Genomic DNA, 10,898 nt, shown 5'->3' with positions numbered 1-10,898 from the left:
AAAATTCTAAAAGAGAAAAAATGTTCAGAAATTCAAAATCTTTACCTAGAGTAAAAATTAGTTTTTTTGTTGATATTATCTAAATCTTTTAATGATGTTTGTTGTTGATGGTCAGTATTAAGATTCCAATCGTCATATTGACAGGGTGCATAGCCAAATCTTTCAAAAATAAGCACTTTTTAAGCATTCAAAAAATATTTTTAAGACCGAAATACATTAACAAATAGAAATAATTTTCAAAGAATTTACATGAGCATGACAAAATAACTAGCTTTGGACAAAGAACTCTTTTTCTTGATTCTATTAGCCAGCCTAAAAAGAACGTGAGATTTTTGGTTTGATATCAGAGGGTGGAAAATGAAGCTTGAAACTGAGAATCTTGCAAAACGCAGCCGAGTTGCACATGAAAGTGCAATAATCTCACCAAAACTAGCTCGGTAATCGCACATGCGGACCTAAACTTATTTCATCAAACCTGAAAAAGGATTGGCGCTTTCATATGCTACAGTCCGAATGAATTGTGAAACCGCGAATAAAACCAGTCTAATGAATTGCAAAACCACACTTTTGTGTAATACATGGCGAAAATCGCCATGGCAAAGAAAAAATTCTCTTTAAAAAGGGGATAATAAGATTTTATGTTGCACTATGGTTTAAGAGACTCTTACAAGCTAATTTTGACACATGTAGAAAATACATTTGTGCTCCCAATTCTTGCTTTTATTCTCAAACTCAGCAGCACGACAGTCTATTTAGGGCCAAGGCCTACAGTGGCCATCTCAGTTTTCTTGACCTTTGGGCTCTGGTGTGCCAGAGCAGATGGTAGTCAGCCCAACTCGAAACCTCCAGTGTTTAGCTCCCAAATATGCTTGGTACTCATTTTATCAACCCACTGAACTCATTATTACTAACAGTAATTTTTTGTAGAGAGAATTTTATCTTTAGACAGTTGCATTCTTTTTAAAACAATGTCAACATACACAAGGGATTTGTTTAAAAACAAGTCCTTTGAGAAATAATGTTAGGAATTTCCTCCATTAGATTTTTCAAAAGGTAGGAGGGAAGGAAAAAAATAAAAGGCAGCACAAGCAAGGTGTAGTGAAAAAGATTTCAATATTTATTATTATCTCCAGTGATGGTTTCCTCCCAAGAAAAAGATGAAATTGGAAATATTGTAGATGAGAGGTTATAAATAAGTCTTGACAATTATATATAAAAAAAGAACGAAGTAGCTTTATTTTAAAAAAAAGAAAAAAAAGAGCACTTTTCGGTCCCTCAACTTTAGAAAAAACAGAGAACAGGATGATGCCTACATTATTTGTTCAATCAATATATTACAACATGAGACATGAGATACTATGGCATAATGAAGTCCTATAGCTCTTCTTTCTTCTTCTTTCCAGATCTGTCGTACGATTTTAATTCACTGGTCGCGTGCTTGGAAATGTAATTGATGAAATCGTTCAAGTCCCTGCCTCCCTGTAACAAAAATAAACATAACACAATTATGACTTTTGCTTGCAGCAAGTTCATTATTAATTTTTTTCTGTCAAAAATGCATGGAAAAAATTTAACAGTATGCAAAATCTTAAAAAAATAAATTATACAGGGTGCATAGCCAAATCTTTCAACAAAAAATAAGCACTCAAAAAATATTTTTAAGCACTATATACATTAACAAATGTAAAATAATTTTGAAAGACTTTACATGATCATGATAAAATAACCACAAAAACTCTTTCTGACAAAAAACTCTTTTCTTGATTATATTATCCATTATAAAATGTTCAAAAGATTTTTAGGTTCCATATTAGAGGGTGGAAAATGAAGTCTGAAATTGAGAATATCTTGCAAAATGCAGCAGAGTTGCACACGAGAGTGCAATAATGTTACCGCACCCAGATCAGTAGACACACATAAAGACTCACAAGTATTTCAACAAACAGGTAAAATGATTGTCGCTTTCACATTAAGGGAAAATTTGGGTAATTTTCTAAAATGTACAAGAACCAGAATTTTTATTACACCAATTAGAAACCGGTAAAATAGAGTAGTCTACTGGTAAATCGAGCAGAGTTGGTAACTTTGTGTTAGTATTGAAAAAAAAAAAAAAAAAAAAAATTCACAAACATTCCATTCATAAACAAATACAAATGAAATACCGAGGCATGTAACAAGCAGGGACTAATCTTATTTTTGCACTATATTTGAATAAAAATTAACAAGATAATTTGGAATAATCCCTTCAACGTAGAGGCAAATGCGAGAAATGGTCAAAATAATTATGCTTTTTTAGAACACAATAAAATGATATGGAAGCATATAAATACTGCAGAAATATTTTTTAAGGATATTTTGAAATAAATTTATAATATATAAATCATTTTTATCATAGCACTCACTAATTCGAATCATTTTGATGCTCGACTTTACAGAATATGGTTTTATTATTTCTGACACTGTAGGGTTCACGGTTTTTACAATTCCCATGTTTTCATGAGAATCTCAATTTCTGACATTTTTAATTCATTACATTTTAATTCATAGGTTTAACAGCTTTTACAAGAGCATATTCAGTTATTTTACTATAAGTTATCTCCTTGTTTCAAAATGTCATTACTTCTTGAATTCTAGAATTTGAATAATTTCTTATCAAGAGATTACTTGATTGTTTAATATTCTAGTTAAAACTTCAATTTGTTCCAATATTTTTGCAATGGAATGCAAAATTTTTAATTGGCTATTCGCAAATTTTAAATGCAACTAAACATTTTAAATGATTTAACGATTTTAAAAATTAAGTGCTTATCAAATTGTTTTTGGTGAAAAATAATTTTACAAAGATTTTATTAAATCTACTGTACAAAGCGATAGTTTGAAATCTTCATTTGTATTATATTTTAGGAAAAATTAGAAGTCTCATTTAAGATGTAAATAGAAAGGAAAAAAAAAAGATTAAAAAGAGAAAACTCAAAATTGACAATGAAAAATAGAAAACAAAGATAAAAAGCAAAACGAGAAAAACAGAGGTGCCAAAGGCAAAACAGAGCAGGCTGCATTTTTAACTAGTTTGATTTATTGTAAACTGACAAAAGCTAGATATTTACCAATTTTAACGGAGACAGATAACATACGGATAAAGTTAACAAAATCTAAATTACTTAAATTAAAAAATGAATTGTAAAAAACCTTACCTCATATTTCTTGGGAGTAGTTTTGTGGGTTTTTGGTACCCAATATAAGGTAGGGAACCTGAAAAAGAAACAAAATTTTAAAAAAATTGCAGCAAACAGTCCAAGTAGTAGAAGATCTCATACAAAAGTAAAGTATTAATGTGTGATATTGAAATTATATTGAAGATTCTCACAAATATTTTAAGTTAATAAAAAAAAAAAAAAAAAAAAAAAAAAAACAATCTTTGCAATATTAATATAATTCAAATTTTTCAATACCAGAAATTTAGATTCCCTAGTAAATTGCTTTGATGGTTATAATTTTTTTTAAAAAAACCTTTCACTTATATTTTTTGGTAACCCTTGAAATATCAATTTCACAAAATTTTTTTAATTACTAATTTTTCCCCCCACATTCATTAAACATTACCTGAACACTTGAACATAATATATTACAAAATGCCTCTGTTGAAAATAATTTCTCTAATTATATCAAAATTGAAAAATCATTTATATTAAAAAAAAAGGAAAAAAAAGAAGACTATATTGACATGATTAAATATAGGTTTCTATCAATGACATAATACTAACCCATGCACTTCAAATGAAGGTGGTACATCGTTCGCAGTAGCGTCCATTTTAACAATAAGAACATCTTCATTGGCAAGCTGCAGAAGAAAAATATTAGAAAATAAAGTTTTTATTTAATAAGTACTCTCATATTATAAGTACGCTCATATTCAATAACGATGTAAGAAATCAAATTGATCTAAAAAAGAAAACAATTGATTTATATAAATTAGATAGAACAAACTAAACATACACTCCTAGAACTATGAGGAACAAGATATGTTTTCCAAATTATGGATTTTACTTTTAAAATTTATTAAATAGTAAAAAATACATATAATCATACTGCTTCAAATATTTTTAAAAAGTGTTGATCCAATGAAATATACTTTCAAAACAAATATAAACCTTGAAAACACAGACACACAAATTAACTTTATGTAAATAATTTCATATATTTTGTGAAATAGGTTCATATAATGTATTGCAAGCAAATAAGAAAAAAAATTAGCATCCTGGCAACACAAAACCATGTTTCTGTGTTTTGAAGGATGTTAATTGGGTATATCAGAGTTTTTCTAATGTTTCATCCTGGTTCTAATTCCTACACCATGAAAATTTCCGATAATGTTAAAGGTCCCAAATTTTATATTCTAACACATAAAAAAAATTTTTCTCTACAAAGATAACTCTTTTTCCGTTAAAAAAAAAAGACTTGTTTATTAAATTGGAACATTGTATAGACTGAACTGCATTACAACATTAAAATGAAATTAATCTTAAAATATGAGAAAGTAACTCACTATCATACAATATTAAAAAATATAAAAGGAAAAAAAACATTTTATTGTAATTCATATACTAGTACTAGAAGTGCACAACCTTTTTCAAAACAAATGTTGAGTCCTTTAATATCTAAACATGCTGACGACAATCATAATTTCTGGGTTCCCACTCAGTCTCAGAAAACAAATTCTGACTTTTCTAGGTGAATTTCAATGAAAATTGAGACCATATTTTCATCAGAAAAATTTGATTCTATTATTTGTAATAAGAAACATTAGATTTTCTGTGTAAAAAGATATTAAGTGAGGAAGGGAACAATTTCAGTTTAAATAAAATGTGAAATTTTTAAGGCTACACAGTACCCTAAAATTCGCAAAAATATGCAAAAAAATATTTTTGCATTTTTGGGTGGCTAATGTGGTTGGGAAGCAAGTTGAAAAATTTTGCATCTGAGATCTAATTAGTTTTAGAGATATTAGGATTTTTCCGAGTTGTGTCAGACTCACAATTTGACAAGCGAGGGGGCGTGGTTAGTTTCGTTTTCTTTTAAATCTAATTTTAAAACTTTTTTTTTCAAAAAAAGACTTATTTTATTTCGATGATTATTAATTTTCACTTTCTCCAAAAGTTATCAAATTTCACTTTCACTTCTAGAAGCATTGTTGTTTATTTATGTTCGGTGTTTGATGGATGCGTTCTAAAGTTGTGTTTTTACTAAATTTTTATTTATAAAAAGTCTTTTTTAAGACTAATATTTTTTAATTTATAAATACATTCGTAACAGAATATTTGTTATACTTGATTGACTGAATATTTATATAATTATGCTAGCTATTTCTTTAATCCTATTGCTTTGTTTGTCTAAACCAATGTTACGTGTATTTTAGCCGATACAGGTTACATATAAATTTTAAATGTGAAAAAATATAATACTATTAATATTCAAGTAAATTAGTGTTTTTGGACCAGCAATAAGTTTGTTTATAATATATTAAGAAAGTAGGACTGTACAAGCATTTTTAGTTTTGGTTTTATGGTTCTCTTTACTTTAAATGTCATTTTCTCAGACTTTCTTTTTTGTTGATGCCACTGTTTTCGATTCCCTAAGGCTTTTTTCCCTTTAAAGATAAAGCCTTGAAATTTTTTGTAGAAACTTTTATGTATATACAGACCAAAAGTTAGTATGGATTTCAGTGTGAGATGTATACATTTTTTTTAATAAAAATTTGAAGTTGGAGTTTTTAGAATTTTCGGGTTTTCCACGTGTTTAGTAACGATAAAAATAATTAAGATTCAACTAAGTATCAGAGCATCAAATCCATACTAACTTTTGTTCCTAATAATCTAAGATATTTATATTATTTAAAATAACTGAAAAATTTTGAAAATTAAAAAAGTTATAAAAATTTAAAAAAATCTTGAATTTTTTAAAAAAATTTAAATTTTTTAAATTGTGGTTTGTCGATTTCCCTTTTCTTTTTGAAAATCTGTTTAATAATATAATACAAATGAAAATCTATTATTACTTTTAATATAACAGGCCTTAAAAAATTTTTTTAAAAAAGGGTACCGTGTAGCCTTAAACAAATTGTAATTGATGTTAGAATTATTTAACTAATCTCAGTAACTGATTACTGTTACTGAGAATTTAATTTAATAATTGGTTAATTTTCAAGTATGATGAAGGAATATTCTAGTTTTTCTTTTTTTAAATTGCAAATTTTCCTGACTATTCCCTGATTTTTGAAGGTAAAATAAAATTCCCTGTCCTGCGGGATCTCTGTCATTTTCACATATGTTTCAGACAATTTTTTTTATCAGTAAACTTAGTAATATATTTGCACTAGTAACAAACAAATTAATCAATTTTAGTCTGTTTAGCCTTTGAAATTTTAACTTCTTAGCAAATAATTAAACAAAAGTAAAAAGTTAATAGCTTTCATTTCGTTACAGAAATTTCTTAACTGCAAATTTCATTGCTTACACCCACAAAGCTAGTGCGGTTTATGAAGAATTGCCATTTATAGAATTGTGTAACATAGGCAGAAAATTGTGTACATCTATCATATAGTGTATTATTCCTGGGCCAGGCACCCTCAAACCTCTCTACACCCCCACCCCACACAGCAATGATGTTGCATATACCACAGTTGGGAGTCTAAACTGATTGTGGTCGAACTAATGAAAATGTTGAACAGAATATGGTGAAAACTACGCTTTGAGAAATAGTGACAGCATTTGACATAACTAAGAAAAAATTAGTTTGTGAAAAAGAAAATGAAGCTATTTTTATAAATAACCAATAAAAAAGCACCTTTAGGGGTTTTTAAAAGACAAAAATCAAAAACATGCACCTTTAAGCACTTTTTAAAAACATAGAATTAAAGAATTTTACATTTATAATTTGTAAAAATTACAGTTTTATTCTATGCACAAAGGCTTTCTTTTTTGTAAACACAAAATGCTTCTGCTACCTTAAATAAACATATTTGTTACTATTAAAAATGTCTTTCAGAAAGGTATTAGTTTTAGAAAGAATTGTTGCAGAGAGCACGTAAAAATTCTGTTACAGGGACCAGTGGCATAAATTATATTACTAATCTTTACGTTAAGCGTTATACATAAAAATTAGTATAAAAATCAAATTACCCTATAAAATACTTTCCTGAAGTACATTAGTCTTTAGGTTTATTTTGAATAACTTAATAGCACAAATTCTTTTTATTAGTTAGTGCTGTTTTATGAAAAAAACTTTGGAAATTAATGTTTAGAACACATTAAATGTTAATTTAAAGTGAGTCATTGCAAATTTCTTGCACAGTTTTAAACAATTAAAATGCTGGGACTATTTCTGAACTACAGTAATTTACATTAAACAGTTAAATTCTTTTTCCATAAGCCAATTTTGGAACAAAAGCTTTCGATTAACTTACTTCTTTTCCTAACTCTTCATAAGTTGGAGCCAATTTCTTACAATGTCCACACCAAGGAGCATAAAATTCAATTAAAACATCTTTGTCGCTATCAATCACTAATTCTTGGAAATTTCTGGCAACAGCAACCTATATAAAAATCAAACATTGTAATTGACTATGATCTGTACGATTTTTAAATTTTACTATTTTCTCTAAAAAAAAACACACACAATTTAAAAAAGTATTACAATAACATTAATTGAAATTATAAGTATAACCAAAACTGTTATACTCTGCATCTTCATATTTATAGATTTTAAACAGGGTTGGCAGGTTTTTGACATGTGACAGTTTTTGACAGTTTAAACCGTGGTTTAAACCGTCACGTCAAAAACCTCACTGTCGAAAATGTCAAAAACCTATATTCATATGTGAAATTTAATTAATACATAAAATTTATATATTTTTTAAAGGATAGTGTTTCTAAATATGTTCTAGAAAAAATAAATTTAAAATTTTGAAGAAACATTTATATTTTGAATAGTAACCAAAATCTTGTACTTTTGAAAGCTCACATCTTTTGTAATATTATGTATTCATTTTCATGTGTTATTGAAAATCTGCAGTGATATTATTAAGAAATTTATTTATAACCAAATTTAGTGTATAGTATAGATTATACTAAAAATTAGACATTTTTAAAGATAAACATTAGCAGTTTTGTACATTAGACATCTTTTAAAGAAAAATCTTTTTAATATTCTTTTAAATCTTCTTAATAATCTTTTTAACATAAGACAATACAAATTTAAGTGCTTTCTGTTAAATACACAGAGTAGTTAGTGTCGATTTACAGTATATTCAGCCTATTCATTTACTATGCTGAAAATTTAGTTTATCCAAATACTTGTGAATTTCATTTTGCTGAATACTATATAGTTTTGTTGAATATCTAAATATTCAGCTGTTGAATAATTACTTCTTGCTTTCAAGATATGCATTATTTGTATTCTTAATACAAGTGGGGGAAAAAAATTAAGAGGTAAAAATTGTTTTAAAATGATAAGTGTAATAATTATAAATAAATATAATAAACAATATGAATTATATTTATCATTATTCACAAATATAACTACTTTTAAATTCAAATTAACATACTGGATAATAAAGATATTCGGTATAACATTAAAAAAAAATTTTTATACACTTGTATCTTATATCAAGTTTGTATTTATACAACATAACTTGTAAGTTCCTTATAAATATTAGTTATATGTTCCTTATATGTCAAAAATGCATAGTAATAAACTTTTAATTTTCTTAAGTATCAAAAAAAAAAATTTTTTTTTTCAAAATATAAATATTTAAAAAAATTTTGTGCAAAATTTTTCTGCACATGCATTTGAATATAAATTTCTGAGATTTTAAATCTGTTATTTTACCTTAATTTTAATTAAAAAATATTTTAAAACCTGCTGATTACCTATAGTATAATTAAATTTCAATATAATGCATGGCAACTGTTGGTAGTTTTGAAGTTTATATATTTTCTTGGCAAACTTCAGTTTTTGACATTTTTGACGGGTTTTTCACGGTTTAAACCAGTATTATACCCTTGTCATGTCAAAAACCACTTTTTGACGTCAAAAACCCAACCCTGATTTTAAATTTAAAAAACAGTAATGAAAGAGTTAAAACAATAAAATAGCTGGAAAAAAAATACAAAAGCAAAAAATTTTTTCTTTCTGCAGAATTATATTCTAAAGATACTTTTCCTGTTCCTGGGAAAGGAAAGAAATACTCCTGATTTTTCTGTTCTCATTTCGGAATTAAAAAAATTCGCCAATGACTAGTTTGCTTCAGTTAGAATTTTAAATTGGTAAAATAAAAAAAATCTGAAGTCACAGAAGTTTAAAAGATAATTCACTCAAGAAATGTTTTTTCTTTCATTTTTTGAAAGAACACCATAACTTTTAAAGAACATGATAAAAACATTTTATATTTTAATAAAATATGACTGGATTTTATTACAAATTCAGATATTCGGAACACCATAAAATTGGGCGAGGGAAGTAAATTCCATTCTAATTCCATTTTTTGGTGACCTAAATCTGATTTTTTTTTAATTAAAAAATAGTTAAAATCATGAGATTTCATAAAAATTTTGTTCAATACCGAAATTCATGACGTTCCAGGTGCACAGATACCCTGCATATTTTTCATGAGAGGACACACATTATTATGCTCAACATTGAAAGATTTGAATACATTCTTAGAACATTCAGCAATCTTTTATTTTCAGTTCCAATTTTTTTTTTTGTCATTTTAAATGTGTCTCCTCTTGATTGAAAACTATGACCTGCAAGATTCATAATTCCCTTTTATAAGATATTATACAGACAAATTCTTTTGAAAATGCATACCTGCCAACATTGGAAAAATAATATAACAAATTTTTATCGAGACATTCTTTCGGCTGCGAATCTTAATATACCATGATTAATTGTATAAGTCAAAAAGAGAAATTCAAAATTGAAAATATAAGCACTCTACATTTAGCAAAACAAAAAATATGTAAAAAATCTAAACCGAAAAGAATTTTTAAACCATTATTTATAAATACTTAAGCTATAAACACTAACTAGGATAAGCACCAAAAAGTTAGATTCAAATCTCACAAAAGAGAATTTTTCATGATACAGGGTTCCTAAACTATTTTGAGAAAACAATATCCTGACTTTTGCAGGTTTTTTCCTGACCTTTTACAATAAAATTCCATACCGGCCGTTTCCGACTCCAACAAAACTTTTAACATTGCAGTTTCAATTAGTCATAATATGCTACTTAGTCATAAGTATTATATATTGAATAGGATAAACACTTGTATATTAAAGTGGAATTGCGTAATAGCACTTTATATCCCAAATTATATTTTGAGAAAACTTTTGAAGCATATTTTTAATTATCATTATTAGATTAAACTTTCAGTGTGTTTTTGTAGTTAGATACGAAAACTGTTTAAATAAAAACATCAAGAAAATCAGTTGGATTATGGAAATATTATTTTATTTAATGTTAAGTGGAACCAAATGCATGAGTGTCGTCAGAATATAAAGGGTTAATCAAATTTGAGATATATGTATCAGTATCCTCAAATAATATTTACTCTTAAAACATACTAGAACACTTGTTACATTAAGTTATTAATATTTAAAAATCACCAATTCACTTCAAACTGACTTTTCTTTCAAAAGATAATATTGAAATATAAAGGGGAAAAAAGTCAAGAAAAGTTAATTAGATACAAATAAAAATTCAGATAGAAAAATTTTGCAACTTGTAAGAAAAATAAAATCAAAAATATTTTTTTTTCAGTATTTTTAAATTTATTTCTGTATTGCTGTAAGCTTCCGGAGAAACTCAGGGGCTCCTATGATGTATAATATTTCCCAAC

General features: G+C 26.7%; 1 protein-coding gene across 1 annotated transcript in view; it reads right to left on the bottom strand.

Annotated features, from left to right (window-relative positions):
• Positions 1–1,094: 1,094 nt before the first annotated feature.
• Positions 1,095–10,898, bottom strand: part of LOC107447751 (disulfide-isomerase A3) — a 34,387-nt gene continuing 24,583 nt past the window's right edge. Inside the window, exons 9-12 of the mRNA XM_043048824.2 lie at positions 7,463–7,591; positions 3,765–3,841; positions 3,195–3,252; positions 1,095–1,479 (exon numbers count right to left, since the gene is read on the bottom strand). Of these exons, the coding sequence (XP_042904758.1) occupies positions 1,375–1,479; positions 3,195–3,252; positions 3,765–3,841; positions 7,463–7,591 (369 nt within the window). The 3' untranslated portion in view covers positions 1,095–1,374. The remainder of the gene's footprint in view (positions 1,480–3,194; positions 3,253–3,764; positions 3,842–7,462; positions 7,592–10,898) is intronic.

This window comes from Parasteatoda tepidariorum, chromosome 5 (genome assembly GCF_043381705.1).
Source record: "Parasteatoda tepidariorum isolate YZ-2023 chromosome 5, CAS_Ptep_4.0, whole genome shotgun sequence".
NCBI classification, from domain to species: Eukaryota; Metazoa; Arthropoda; class Arachnida; order Araneae; family Theridiidae; genus Parasteatoda; species Parasteatoda tepidariorum.
The sequence above is the reverse complement of the archived record's forward strand: the minus strand, read 5'-3'. Positions and strand labels throughout refer to the sequence as shown.